The sequence below is a fragment of the Salvelinus sp. IW2-2015 genome, unplaced genomic scaffold (genome assembly GCF_002910315.2).
Source record: "Salvelinus sp. IW2-2015 unplaced genomic scaffold, ASM291031v2 Un_scaffold859, whole genome shotgun sequence".
NCBI lineage: Eukaryota > Metazoa > Chordata > Actinopteri > Salmoniformes > Salmonidae > Salvelinus > Salvelinus sp. IW2-2015.
The window spans coordinates 125,807-141,633 of NW_019942630.1; the positions used below are offsets into that span (position 1 = coordinate 125,807).

Genomic DNA, 15,827 nt, shown 5'->3' on the forward strand with positions numbered 1-15,827 from the left:
GCAAGGACTACAAAGGGTAGTGTGTACGCCCAGTACATCACTGGGGCTAAGCTGGCCTGCATCCAGGACCTCTACACCAGGTTGTGTAGAGAGGCCCTAAAAATTGTCAAAACCCCAGCACCCAGTCATAGACTGTTCTCTCACTACCCCCTGGCAAGCGCGTACCGGAGTCCAAGTTAGGACAAAAAGGCTTTCTCAACTTTTATCGCCCGCTCCCCCCCAAGCCATAAGACTCTGAACAGGTAATGCAAATGGCCTACCCGGACTATTGGGCATTGTGTGCCCCCCCCAAGCCCCCGCCAACCCCTCTTTTACGCTTAGTGCTACCTCTGTTCATCATATATGCACTAGTCCACTTTAACCATATCTCCTACATGCACATATACTCTAGATCAGCCTGACTAACCCGGATGTCTGTATGGTAGCCCCCCTCCTATTTTATTAGCCTCGCTGGCTGATATAGCTGTCTTTTTACTGTTGTTTTATTTCTTTACTTACCTATTGTTTTACCAACAGCTTTATTTGCACTATTGGTTAGAGCCTGGTAAGTAAGCATTTCACTGTAAGGCGTACCACCTGTTGTATTCGGCGCACGTGACAAATAAAACTTTGATTTTGATTTGATTACCCGGACATATCCAGTCCACGTGATCGAAGCAATCTTGAAGCTGGAATACAAGTTGGTCGGACCAGCATTGAACAGGCTGAGCCGGGCGTATCCTGTTTTTAGTTCTGTCTTGGTTGCGGAGCAACAAAAATGGAGTCGTGGTCAAATTTCCGAAAGGAGGGCGAGGAGGGCTTTGTATGCGTCGCGGAAAGTTAGAGTAGACAATGATCAGAATTTTCCAGCCCAGTCGTGCTTCAATATGCTGATAGAAATTTAGGGAGCGTTGTTTTCAGAATTAGCCTTGTTAAAATCCCCAGCTACGAATGAATGCAGCTCAGGTATGTGGTTTCAGTTTACATAGAGTCACAATAAGTTTTTCAGGGCCTCGAGGTGTCTGCTTGGGGGATATAACGGCTGAGATTATAATTCGAAGAATTTTTGTTTTTTTTTTTTTTTTTTTTTCACCTTTATTGAACCAGGTAGGCTATTTGAGAACAAGTTCTCATTTGCACTGCGACCTTGCCAAGATAAGCATAGCAGTGGTGAACAGACAACACAGAGTTACACATGGAGTAAACAATAAACAACGTCATAACATGGGTAAGAAAAAAGAGAATTCTATATACAATGTGTGCAAAAAGGCATGAGGTAAGGCAATAATCGAATAAATTACAATTTTAGCAGATAACAACTGGCAGTTGATAAATCATCAGATGATCATGTGCAAAGAAGAGGATACTGGTGTGCAAAAGAGCAGAAAAGTAAATTAAATAAAAGCAGTATGGGGGTGAGGTAGGTAAATTGGGTGGGTAGTTTTACAGATGCGACCTATGTACAGCTGCAGCGATCGGTAACTGCTCGGATCAGCAGATTTTTTAAAGTTGTTGAGGGAGATAAAAAGTTCCAACTTCAGAGAATTTTTGAATTCGTGTCCAGTTCGCAGGCAGCAGAGACACTGGAGGAAAGGCGTCCAAAATGAGTTTTAGCTTGTAGGGATGATTAGTGAGATACAACCTGCGTGGAAGCGCGTGTGCGGGTGGGTGTACCATCGTGACCAAGTGAACTGAGATAAGGCGGCACTGTACCTAGCGATAGCTTTGTAGATGACCTGGAGAGCCAAGTGGGTCTGACGAACGAACACTGTAGCGAGGCCAGCCGACTAGGGCATGAACAGGGCGCAATGGTGGTCGTATAGGGGCTTTATATAAACAAAACGAAATGGCACTGTGATAAACTGCATCCAGTTTGCTGATAGAGTTTGGAAGCTATTTTGTAGATGACATCGCGAAGTCGAGGATCGGTAGATAGTTCAGTTTTACTAGGGTAAGTTTGCGGCTTGAGTGAGGAGGGCTTTGTTGGGAATAGAAAGCCGATTCTTGATTTGGTTTGGTATTGGAGATGTTTGTATATGAGGCTGGAAGGAGAGTTTGCAGTCTACCAGGACACCTAGGTACTTATAGATGTCCACATATTCTAGTCGGGGAACCGTCCAGGGTGGTGATGCTAGTCGGCGCGTGCGGGTGCAGGCAGCGACGGGTTGAAAAGCATGCATTTGTTTATACTAGCGTTTAAGAGCAGTACTTTGGAGGCCACGGAAGAGTAGTTATGCATTGAAGCGTCGTTTTGGAGGTTAGATACACCAGTGTGCCAAGGAAGGGCCGGAAGTTTATAGAATGGTTGTCGTCTGCGTAGAGGTGGAGCAGGGAATCGCCCGCAGCAAAGACAACATCCATTGCATGTAGTACAGAGAAAAAGAGTCGGGCCCGGAGAATTGAACCCTGTTGATTGGTACCCCCATAGAGACGGCCGAGGACCGGGACACATGCCCTCCGATGACACACTGAACTCTTCTGCAAAGTAGTGGGTGAACAGGCAAGGGCATCATTAGAAAAACCGAGGGCTACTGCAGTCTGCCGATAAGAATATGGTTGATTGACAAGATGTCGAAAGCCTTGGCCAGGTCGATGAAACGGCTGCGGCAAGGCTTTCCAAATCCTTTGGGGATCTCAGATGAATACGAAGGAGAGGTTGAACAGGCTGGGTAATAGGGGTGCGACCAATGGCGGCGGACAGTTTCAGAAATAGGGGGGTCCCAGTATTTGTCAAGCCCAGCTGATTGTATGGGTCAGGTTTTCCAGCTCTTTTCCAGAACATCTGCTATCTGGATTGGTTAAAGGAGAAGCTGGGAGCCTTGGCGAGTAAGCAGCGGGGGGGCGGGGCTGTTGGCCAAGGGTGGAGTCGCCAGGAGGAAGCATGGCCCAGCCATTGGAAATGCTTGTTGAAAGTCTCTCTTATCACGGATTATCCGGTGGTGGACCGTGTTACCTAGCCTCAGTGCAGTGGGCAGTGGGAGGAGGTGGCTCTTGTTCTCCATGGACGTACAGTATCCCAGAACTTTTTTGGGTTAGAGCTACAGATGCGAAATTTCTGCTTGAAAAAAAGCTGGCCTTTGCTTTTCCTGACTGACTGCGCTGTATTGGTTCCTGACTTCCCTGAACAGTTGGCATAGTCGCGGGGGCTCTTCGATGCTATTGCAGTGCGCCACAGGATGTTTTTGTGCTGGTCGAGGGCCAGTCAGGTCTGGAGTTGAACCAAGGGGCTATATCTGTTCCTGGGCTACATCTTTCTTCCTTGAACGAGCATGCTTGTCTAATATGGTGAGGAAGTAACATTTAAAAGAATGACCAGGCATCCTCAACTGACGGGATGCAGTTCCAATTATCCATTCCCAGGGTACCCGGCGCCCAGGGTCGATTAGAAAGCCTTGCTCGCAGAAGTGTTTTAGGGAGCCGTTTGGACAGTGATGAGGGTGGTCGTTGTGACCGCGCGAACCCGTGGCGGATTACAGGCAATGAGCATGTGATCGCTGAGATCTTGATTGAAGACAGCAGAGGTGTATTTGGAGGGGCAGGTTGGTCAGGATAATTGTCCTATTAGGCGTGCCCTGTTACGATTTAGGGTTGTACTGGTGGGTCCTTGAGATTTGTGTGAGATTGAGGGCAATCAAGCTTGGATTGTAGACTGCCGGGGTGTATAAGCATATACCAGTTTAGGTACCTAACAGAACAAACTCATGAAGCTAGATGGGAGCGATCAATTCACAGATGGTTGTCCACGGCACAGCTGGGAGCTGAGGGGGTCTGGAGCAGCGGCAAACAGTGAGAGACTTATTCTGGAGAGATTAATTTTTTTAAAATTAGAAGTCGAACTGTTTCGGGCATAGACCTGGAAAGTATTGACAGAACTTTGCAGGCTATCTCTGCAGTTAGATTGCACACTCCTCCCCCTTTGGCAGTTCTATCTTGGACGGAAAGTTTATAGTTGGGTATGAAATCTCAGAATTTTTGGTGCCTTCCTAAGCCAGGATTCGGACACGGCAAGGACATCAGGTTGCGCAGAGTGTGGCTAAAGCCGGTGAGTAAAAGGCAAAACTTAGAGAGGCTTCTGATGTTGACATGCAATGAGGCCAAGGCTTTTTCGAATCGCAGAAGTCAAATCAAATGAGGGTGACTGGGGACCTGCAGGGCCTGGGTTTTACCTCCACATCACCCGAGGAACAGAGGAGTAGTAGGATGAGGGTGCGGCTAAGCTATCAAAAACTGGTCGCCTAGACGCGTTGGGGACAAAGAATAAAAGGAGCAGATTTATGGCGTGGTAGAATAGATTCTGGGCATAATGTGCAGGACCGGGTATGGAGGGGCGCGGGTACAGCGGGGGCAAGCCCAGGCACTGGGTGATGTAAGAGAGTTGTATCTCTGGACATGCTGGTCTCAATGGGTGAGGTCACCGCATGTGGTGGGGGGTGGGACAAAGGGGTATCAGAGGTACGGAGAGTGGAACTACAGGGTCCATTGCAAAAACCAAAACAATGATAATGAAAAAACTACCTGAACAACAGTATGCAAGGCATATTGATATTTGAGAACATTACAAATAGGCAGAAAGCTGATTGCAGGTCTTGAATGGGAGAGCTAGCGAAAAACAACAGTAAGATAAAAGCAGCAATTAAACAGGGTTGCTAGTCTAAACACAGCAACAACAGGTAAAAGGTGGCGACGACTAGGCAAGAGGGTCGGATTAACTACACACAGATCCTGAGTGAAAGCACAAGCCGGACAGATAATAAAACACAAATAAACAGAAGGCAAGTACCAGTGAATAATGGACAGTCAAGCATGCATCAGCCTATTGTAGCCAAGTGATCATAGTGTCCAGGGGGCAGCGTAGATGGAGCAGAGGAGGCCTCCACTCCGCTACTAGCAGCGGCAAAAAAAAAAAAATAAAATAAAAATAAGGGTAATAATTAGCTTGTAGCTGGGATTGTAGCCCAAAGAATTTCGCTGGTAGACCTCTTTCAGCTAGCCGGCAGATGGCTAGCTTCGAGGCTAGCTCAAGGCTCTGGTGCTTGCTTCCGCGGACAGAGTGTTAGCCATAGTAGCCACTCGGTTGAGCTAGCTAGCTGTGATGATACGGTGTTAATTTCCAGAGCTGCGTGCAGGAATCCGGTGATGTGGTAGAGAAAAAAGCAAGTCCTATATGCTCTGGGTTTATATCGCGCTTGCAGACTGGCAGGTATGTGGCCCGGGTATTGAAGCTGGCTGTAGTCCGAGTTGAGGTGAAGACCGCAGCAGTGGCTAACGACTACTAGCTAGTAGCTAGTTATCTGGGCTGAGCTTCTGCCTTGGGCTTAACGTTCTAAAGTATTAACAAAAAAATAGCAGCGTTCCGTACCACATTGGGGAGGCGAATGTAGGAATGTATATTCAGTTCCTACCAGCGATTGTAGCTTGGTATTGTAGCCAAGAATTCGCTGGTAGACCTCTTCAGCTAGCCGGCAAGAATGGGCCTAGCTCGAGGCTAGCTCAAGGCTGAACTAGGGCTTTGCTTCGGGACAGAGGTGTTAGCCAGTAGTAGCACGTTCGGTGCAGGCTAGCTAGCTGGTGATATACGGTGTAATTGTCCAGAGCTGCGTCAGGAAATCCGCTGATGTGGTAGAGAAAAAAGCAGGCTATATGCTCTGGGTTGATTATCGCGCTTGGCAGGACTGGCAGGTATTGGCCCGGTATTGAAGCTGGCTGTGTCCGAGTTGAGGGTGAAGACCGCAGCAGGGACTAAACTGACTACGTAGCTAGTAGCTAGTTATCTGGCTAGCTTCTGCCTTGGGGTACGGTTCTAAGTATAAAAAAAATAGCAGGGGTCCGTACCACATTGGGTGCAGGCGGGAAGGAGGAATGTATATTCAGTTCCTAGATGAAAGTGAAATTAAAATATCAAATACGAAATGTATTACGAAGAAATACGAAAAGACTATTTACGATTTACTATTTACACGCGACAGGACAATACAGGACAATACAAACACACGTCCGACTGCTACGCCATCTTGGATTAACCTACATTCTCTTGGTACGATAATGCGTCTCGGGTATTGCGATTGTAAGGATTCTAGGCGTCTGTGAACAAAGATTGAGTTCCTGTATTTGTTTGATCACACCACGACCTCTTTCATAAGATACTTCTTCATAGGCGCCCTTCTGTCTTCCAGAGAGATCTTGGTTTAAAAAGTATTTGTTTCTTTTCAAATACTTTGAGGTGTTTGATGGCTCTTAGGTTTGGATCAAGGCCATTCCATTGTTCCAGTGTAGACCAGCGCTAAAGTACTTAATAGAAACAATACTACTTGAAACCCAGACCTGCGCTTGCATGTGTAACAAGCTGCTAACAACACTGGTACATTGTTTGTTACTGGTAAACACTGTCTACCACTCTTGGTAATCCATGAAGTGAATTCTCATTGTCCTTTTTAAGTACCACTTAACCTTATGGGCTAAATAAGTAAGCATGTGTCCCAAAACGTGTCCGAGATAATCTCCTACACTTACTGAGACAAGCTGATGTGTGACACTTCGGAAACGTCAACTTTGGCTTCCTTTAAAAAATATATATATTTGATGCAAAATGAAGCATAATGATAGCTATGATGACAAATTAGACAATGTTACCATCATCCTTTTTTAAACAGATACTGTAACAGCACATTTTAACATGCATGGATTCTGGAGGCCTCTATTAGGCATCTCGTATTCACAGTGTACCTTTCATTGAGAATGCATAACTCTTTATTTTGCTCAGTGGATCGTTCATGCACGTCCTATTCTTCAAGTACAAACAGCTCCCGTAGTTCCACCCATGGACTGTGTGGAGTAAGGTCACTGGCACCAGATCAAGATTAAGTGTATTGTCCAAAAGGAGACGGCGATGCCTGAATCAAACCACTGTCATTGAAATTATACAAATGGGTCTCTAGAATGCTTTTACTCTTCCATCCATTGAAGCATAGTTACTAACAGTGCAACAGTATCTGTCTCTACAGTCCGTGGATGGGGTTCCTCTTTCCCATTGTACTTGTTTGAATGCTCTGATCAGATCAAATCAAATCAAATCAAATCAAATTTTATTAGTCACATACACATGGTTAAGCAGATGTTTAAGGCGAGTGTAGCGAAAGCTTGTGCTTCTAGTTCCGACAATGCAGTAATAACAAACAAGTAATCTAACCTAACAATTCCCAACTACTACGCTTATCACACACACAAGTGTAAGGGATAAAGAATATGTACATAAGATATATGTAATGAGTGTGGTACAGAACGGCATTGGCAAGATGCAGTAGATGGTATAGAGTACGGTTATACATATGAGATGAGTACTGTAGGGTATGTAAACTAAAGTGGGCATAGTTTAAGTGGCTAGTGGTACATGTATTACATAAAGACTGGAAGATTGCATTAGATGATTAGAGTACAGTATATACATATGAGATGGAATGTAGGGTCAGAGGCCGAGCAATTGCCGTACCAGGCAGTGATGCAACCAGTCAGGATGCTCTCGATGTTGCAGCTGTATAACCTTTTGAGGATCTCAGGACCCGTGCCAAATCTTTTTAGTTTCCTGAGGGGGAATAGGCTTTGTCGTGCCATCTTCACAACTGTCTTGGTGTGTTTGGACCATTCTAGTTTGTTGTTGATGTGGACACCAAGGAACTTGAAGCTATCAACCTGCTCCACTACAGCCCCGTCGATGAGAATGGGGGCGTGCTCGGTCCTCCTTTTGCTGTAGTCCACAATCATCTCCTTAGTCTTGRTTACGTTGAGGGATAGGTTGTTATTCTGGCACCACCCGGCCAGGTCTCTGACCTCCTCCCTATAGGCTGTCTTGTCGTTGTCGGTGATCAGGCATACCACTGTTGTATCGTCTGCAAACTTAATGATGGTGTTGGAGTTGTGCCTGGCCATGCAGTCGTGGGTGAACAGGGAGTACATGAGGGGACTGAGCACGCATCCCTGTGGAGCTCCAGTGTTGAGGATCAGCATGGCAGATGTGTTGCTACCTAYCCTCACCACCTGGAGGTGGCACGTCAGGTAGTCCAGGATCCAGTTGCAGAGGGAGGTGTTTAGTCCCAGGATCCTTAGCTTAGTGATGAGYTTTGAGGGTACTATGGTGTTGAACGCTGAGCTGTAGTCAATGAACAGCATTCTCACGTAAGTGTTCCTTTTGTCCAGGTGGGAAAGGGCAGTGTGGAGTRCAATAGAGACTGCATCATCTGTGGATCTGTTTGGGCGGTATGCAAATTGGAGTGGGTCTAGGGTTTCTGGGATAATGGTGTTGATGTGAGMCATTACCAACCTTTCAAAGCACTTCATGGCTATGCACGTGAGTGCTACGGGTCTGTAGTCATTTAGGCAGGTTGCTTTTGTGTTCTTGGAAACATGGACTATGGTTGTCTGCTTGAGACATGTTGGTATTACAGACTCAATCAGGGACATGTTGAAAATGTCCGGAGCATATGCCCTGAGGATAGCCTCAGACAACAACATTGATGTAGACRCTGTATTCTGTGAGCGAGTTTATCAGCAAGTGCCTCAGTGATGTTGTACCCACGGTGACCACTAAAACCTTCCCCAACCAGAAACCGTGGGTTGATGGCAGCATTCACGCAAAACTGAAAGCACAAACCACTGCTTTTAATCATGGCAAGGCAACAGGAAACATGACCGAATACAGTGTAGCTATWCCCTCCGCAAGGCAATCAAACAAGCTAAGCGTCAGTATAGAGACAAAGTAGAGTTGCAATTCAACGGCTCAGACACGAGACGTATGTGGCAGGGTCTACAGTCAATCATGGATTACAAAAAGAAAACCAGCCCCGTCGCAGACACCGATGTCTTGCTCCCAGACAAACTAAACAACTTCTTTGCTCGCTTTGAGGACAATACAGTGCCACTGACACGGCCCGCTAACAGCACGTGCGGGCTCTAGTTCACTGCAGCCGAGGTGAGTAAAACATTTAAACGTGTTAACCCTCGCAAGGCTGCAGGCCCAGACGGCATTYCCAGCCGCGTCCTCAGAGCATGCGCAGACCAGCTGGCTGGTGTGTTTACGGACATATTCAATCAATCCCTATCCCAGTCTGCTTTTCCCACATGTTCAAGAGGGCCACCATTGTTCCTGTTCCCAAGAAAGCTAAGGTAACTGAGCTAAACAACTATCGCCGGTAGCACTCACCTCCACCCTACCTGACACCCTAGACCCACTCCAATTTGCTTACCGCCCCAATAGGTCCACAGACGACACAATCGCAATTATACTGCACACTGCCCTAACCCATCTGGACAAGAGGAATACCTATGTAAGAATGTTGTTCATCGATTACAGCTCAGCATTTAACACCATAGTGCCCTCCAAACTCGTTATTAAACCGCGCCCTGTACAACTGGGTCCTGGACTTTCTGACGGGCCGCCCCCAGGTGGTGAGGGTAGGAACATCTCCACCCCGCTGATCCTCAACACTGGGACCCCACAAGGGTGCGTTCTCAGCCCTTTCCTGTACTCCCTGTTCACCCACGACTGCGTGGCCATGCACGCCTCCAACTCAATCATCAAGTTTGCTGACGACACTACAGTGGTAGGCTTGATTACCAAAAACAACGACGAGACGGCCTACAGGGAGGAGGTGAGGGCCCTCAGAGTAATGTGTCAGGAAAAAACCTCACACTCAACGTCGACAAAACAAAGGAGATGCTCGTGGACTTCAGGAAATAGCAGAGGGAGCACCCCCTATCCACATCGACGGGGCAGTAGTGGAGAAGGTGGAAACTTTTAAGTTCCTCGGTGTACACATCACGGACAAACGAATTGGGGCCACCCACAAGACAGCGTTGTGGAGAAGGCGCAGCAGCGCCTCTTCAACCTCAGGAGGCTGAAGAAATTCGGCTTGTCACCAAAAGCACTCACAAACTTCTACAGATGCACAATCGAGAGCATCCTGGTCGGGCTGGATCACCGCCTGGTACGGCAATTGCTCCGCCACAACCTAAGGCTCTCCAGAGGTAGTGAGGTCTGCACAACGCTCACCGGGGGCAAACTACCTGCCCTTCAGGACACCTACACCACCCATGTCACAGGAAGGCCATAAAGATCATCAAGGACAACAACCACCCGAGCCACTGCCTGTTCACCCCGCTATCATCCAGAAGGCGAGGTCAGTACAGGTGCATCAAAGTAGGGACCGAGAGACTGAAAAACAGCTTCTATCTCAAGGCCATCAGACTGTTAAACAGCCACCACTAACGTTTAGTGGCCGCTGCCAACATTCTGACTCAACTCCAGCCACTTTAATAATGGGAATTGATGGAAATTATGTAAAAATGTATCACTAGCCACTTTAAACAATGCCACTTAATATAATGTTTACATCCCTACATTACTCATCTCATATGTATGTACTGTACTGTATATACATCCACTGCATCTTGCCATCTTTATGTAATACTAGTATCACTAGCCACTTTAAACTATGCCACTTTATGTTTTACATACCCTACATTACTCATCTCATATGTATAGACTGTACACTATACCATCTACTGCATCTTGCCTATGGCGTTCTGTACCATCACTCATTCATATATCTTATGTACATATTCTTTATCCCTTTACACTTGTGTGTATAAGGTAGTAGTGGAATTGTTAGGTTAGATTACTTGTTGGTTATTACTGCATTGTCGGAACTAGAAGCACAAGCATTTCGCTACACTCGCATTAACATCTGCTAACCATGTGTATGTGACAAATAAAATTTGAGATTTGATTTGTACAGGTCACTTCTGGTACAATATCTCATCACTCTGACTGAGCATCGTACAGGTCACTTTGGTACACTATCTCATCACTCTGAGCATCGTACAGGTCACTTCTGGTACAATATCTCATCACTCTGACTGAGCATCGTACAGGTCACTTCTGGTACACTATCTCATCACTCTGMCTGAGCATCGTACAGGTCACTTCTTGTACACTCTCTTATCACTCTGACTCTCCCTCCCAGAAACTTCACACAAAATTGTGAAATCACTTGTTAACCTGTTTCCAATACATTTGTAATGTATTTATGAACCAAAAAATGCAGTCCATACTGGCTTTGTTGTTTCTGAAAGCAAAGACAGTTGGAGTACATTTGTAATGTGTTACAATTGAATAGGTGTTACAATAAAATATGTTATTGTTATGTACATTTCCGGTAGGGGTGCACTATTCTAGCCTYGCTAGCTGCCATATCTTGCGAGCTTACATGAATGTTTGGTACACAGATATCAGTCTAGTAATTACCAGGCTAGCCCTAATCTATTCTCCAGCTCACCTCCGGCGTACATCACTGCCAGCATGATGGAAGAGATCCATGACACCTGGCTGCTGGTGCAGTCGAAAATGACCTCAATCTCCTTGAAGAAGACGGTTATGGACTTGGGAAAGGCATAGGAGAAGCCGATGGAGATGAAGGCTCCCACCACTACTGCCCAGCCCCAGCCCCCCTCTGGAGGGGTGTACCCCTGGGGTCCTCCCATGGCAGGCGGCATGACTGCTGTTCAGCTCACCAAGATCCTGCGCGCAGGAACCTACACAGCAATGGGCACCTGTGGGAGAAAGATTAATCAAGTTTTCAGAAACTCGTCATCAAAGCTAGAATTCAGTTATCCGAGAATCTTTTGAGAATGGTATTGTTCATCCGGCACTATGCAAATGTAGTTTTTTKGGGGTAATCGAACTATGTTAACAATGTTTCACAATGTGAAAAGAAACATTTAATCATAAAGGTAAATCTGGGTGTTTCTTCACTGTAATGGTGTCCCCCATATGGGAGTTGCAGCGATGAGACAAGACAGTAACTACCAATTGGATTACCATGAAATTGGGAAGAAAACAGGGTAAAAAAAGAAAAGGTCAGATACAGTGCATTTTGCCTCCTTTAAAAATTTGAGAAGCAAAATGTATCTTATCTATTCAGATTCATTTCATTTCCTTTGAAAAATGATTTGAATACTAGACTGTATGTGGACTGTGCATGACTGGAGCCAATGCTGTATGGTTCATGTCAGCAGGATTTCACATGCTGCTTTCACAAGATAAGCCTGTGTTTATTTACAGGGTGGACCCATTTCCTCCCCGAATATCTACCTCTGGTACGTATCACAGGTGTGTCATGGTAATGTCCTGAAAGGCAATGCTATAGCAGTTAGAACTAAATATCAAACAGAGAGAGCGGAAATGCATGCACATGTCCTGTTAACTTCAATGGCTTGATCATATAAGATAAATGTTGACTTAAATAGTTTCACCTTTAGCACATTTGCATGATTATTTCTYACCAGTGGTATGAAACGCAGAATCCAGGATTTCATCCTCAGTGTTTCAGAAGTAAATGGATCAATTTSATTTGCCAAGAAGATTCATCCTAAAAAGCCCAATATTCATTGTGTGGGAGGCATTTCTGGAGCTTCTTTTTACTGTAAATCCAGCCCTCCACTATACTCCCCCCTCACTTCTGAGCTTATGAATACAGGCCCGTCTGCAGAGTCAAATGGCTTACTATATTGTTTACACCGAGGAACCCATCCACAGTGCACATTTATCAAACCATGAATACAGGTTGAATTCAGCTTCCTAGGAAGCTCGGKGCTATGCTCTCATAAAGAGGGTAATGATTTAGAGCTTCTGCATGTTCTGTGGAGAGGACTCTTGATCTAAGGGAAGTAATGGCCCTCTGTGGTGGTGAAAACAGCATAGGATTAGCAGTTTGTGTGTTGCACTGTACAGTGGAACCTCGRCATGTACTGTATCTTTCCAGAGTTTGAGAAGCAGTGACGCTAAGCTAGGAGTTGAGCTGGGGTGATGTGATTGCATTGATTAAATACGGAAGATCTGGAGGAAAGTGGGGCGTCTTTTTCAAAAGCCCATTATTTCCTCCTAATACAGTCCTCCAGACAGAGCTTTGATGAAAGGGAATATAATAAGTCAATGACATACAGCAGGCTTCTTTCTGCATGACAGCCTCTGTGTTTCTCGTTTGAATACAAAACATTTTCAGGATGTTCCTATGTGTTATACTTAAGCAATAAGGCCAGAGGGGGTGTGGTATATGGCGAATATACCACGGCTAAGGGCTGTTCTTAAGCGCGAGCGGGCGTGGTTCCCACCCCACCATAATCAACCCCGCTTCTGTAGCCTCCCCACAATGACCACCCTCCAAATAACCCACCAAAATTAAGGGGCATCTCCAGGATAAGGAGCAGCACCGGAATGAGGGCAACACCGGAATGAGGGGCAACACCAGAATGAGGGGCAACACCAGAATGAGGGGCAACACCAGAATGACTGGCGGATCCTGGCTGGCTGGCTCTGGACGCTCTTGGCTGGTTGACGGCTCTGGACGGTCATGGCTGCTGACGGCTCTGGACGGTCATGGCTCGCTGACGGCTCTGGACGGTCATGGCTCGCTGACGGCTCTCTGGACGGTCATGGCTCGCTGACGGCTCTGGACGGTCATGGCTCGCTGACGGCTCTGGACGGTCATGGCTCGCTGACGGCTCTGGACGGTCATGGCTCGCTGACGGCTCTGGACGGTCATGGCGCTGACGCTCTGACGGTATGCTCGCTGACGGCTCTGGACGGTCATGGCTCGCTGACGGCTCTGGACGGTCATGGCTGGCTAGGCTCTGGACGGTCATTTGGCTGGCTGAAGGCTCTGGCTGATCCGGTCTGGCGGAAGGCTCTGCTGATCCGGTCTGGCGGAAGCTCTGGCTGATCGGTCTGGCGGAAGGCTCTGGCTGATCCGGTCTGGCGGAAGGCTCTGGCTGATCCGGTCTGGCGGAGGAAGGCTCTGGCTGATCCGGTCTGGCGGAAGGCTCTGGCTGATCCGGTCTGGCGGAAGGCTCTGGCTGATCCGGTCTGGCGGACGGCTCTGTAGGCTCATTGGCAGACGGCGGCTTTGCAGGCTCATGGCAGACGGGCGGCTTTGCAGGCTCATGGCAGACGGACAGTTCAGACGGCGTATGGCGCAGACGGGCGCAGTTCAGGCGCCGCTGGGCAGACGGGCAGTTCAGGCGCGCTGGGCAGACGGGCAGTTCAGGCGCCCGCTGGCGCAGACTGGGCAGTTCAGGCGACCGCTGGCAGACGGGCAGTTCAGGCGGCGCCCTGGGCAGACGGGCGGCGCTAATCTAGTCCATGGCGCCAGCTGCGCCGCTGGGCAGACGGCAGACGTCTGAGAGCCGGCTGAGACGCACTTACTAGGCTCCGGCCTGCTGTCGGCAGGTACGGAAGCTGCGAGAGTACTCGCGGTATACGAGCACGCACCCTCATGGGCGAGTGCGCGACACTCAAAGGCACTAGGCCACTGGGACTCTGCGTGGTCGCTGGGTACTCTTAGAACGGCACCTGAAACCCAGGAACAGTGTGGTCCAAGCGTGGTGATCCGGTGAGCTAGTGGAGGGCACGCACCTCAGGCGAGTGCGGGGAGAAGGAACAGTGCGTCCAGGGCTCTGGAGACGCACAGGAGGCTTGGTGCGTTACGCTGCCGGAACTGGAGTGGCACTGGGCTGGAGACACGTTACCATAGGAGATAGTGCAGTGGAGGCCATGGAACAGTGCCTCGAGATGCATGGAGAGCCTGGTTGCGTGGTGTAGGCCACATCTGGTGGTACTGAGCTGGGGTGGGAAGGTGGCGCCGGATTGGATATGACCGGACCTCGAGTGGAGACGTCACTTGCTCTTGAGCACCGAAGCCTCCCCAACCTTACCAGGTTGGAATGGTCCCCGTAGCCCTGCCAGTGCGGGCGAGGTGGGAATACGCCCCGCACTGCGGTCTCTGCAGGCGACCGGGGACCCACCTGTAAGCTGGTGCCATGTACGCGGCCCGAGGAGACGTACTGGAGACCAGATACGTTGGCCGGCTTCATGGCCACTCGGCGTCGATGCCCAAGCCTAGCCCTCCCAGTGCCGGCAAGGTGGAATAGCCCGCACTGGGCTAAGCACGCGTACTGGGACACCGTGCGCTTTTACCGCATAACAGGTGTCTGACCAGCTAGACGCCCTCTTACTCCACGGTAAGCCCGGGGAGTTGGCTCGAGTATCCAACCCGGTTCCTCGCCACACTACACCCTTTATCCCCCCCCAATAAATTTTTGGGTGAGTCCTCTCGGGCTTCCGCCTCTTTACGTGCTGCCCTCCTCATACCACCGCTGTTGGGCTCTCGCTGCCTCATTTCCTCACGAGCGCGGCGATTCAAGTTCCCCAATGTGCGCCCAGTGTCCCTTTCCTCCAAGATCTGTTCCCAAGTCCACAGTCGCTGATTGCTCTGTTGAGCTCTCCCCCGCCGCTTGGTCCTTGGTGGGTGATTCTGTAACGGGTGTCGTCTTCCTCCTCCTCGGACGAGGAGAGGAGAGAAGGATCGGTAGACCAATGCGCAGCGAGGTGTGATGACATAATGATTTATTGAAAAAACAGACGAACACTGACACGAACTAGACTTCAGAAATACAAAATAACAAATGATGTAGACAGACCTGAACAAACGAACTTACAAATACACGAAGCACGCTGACACAGGAACAGACTACATAAACGCACGAACAAACCGAAACAATCCCGTGTGTGTGCGCAGACACAAACACAGGAGACAATCACCCACAAACAAACAGGTGAACAGCCACACCTATATATGGTTCCCAATCAGAGGAAAACGTAAACCACCTGTCTCTGATTGAGAACCATATAAGGCTGATTAACAGTGATCTAAACAACAAAACATACAATGCCCACCCCAACTCACGCCCTGACCAACTAAACATATACAAAAAATAACATAAAATAGGTCAGGAACGTGACA

The 15,827-nt window shown here is 48.2% G+C and overlaps 1 protein-coding gene across 1 annotated transcript in view; it reads right to left on the reverse strand.

Annotated features, from left to right (window-relative positions):
- LOC112069022 (monocarboxylate transporter 1) overlaps positions 1–15,827 on the reverse strand; it is a 31,705-nt gene that overhangs the window by 9,343 nt on the left and 6,535 nt on the right. Inside the window, exon 2 of the mRNA XM_024136273.2 lies at positions 11,307–11,580. Within this exon, the coding sequence (XP_023992041.1) occupies positions 11,307–11,523 (217 nt within the window). The 5' untranslated portion in view covers positions 11,524–11,580. The remainder of the gene's footprint in view (positions 1–11,306; positions 11,581–15,827) is intronic.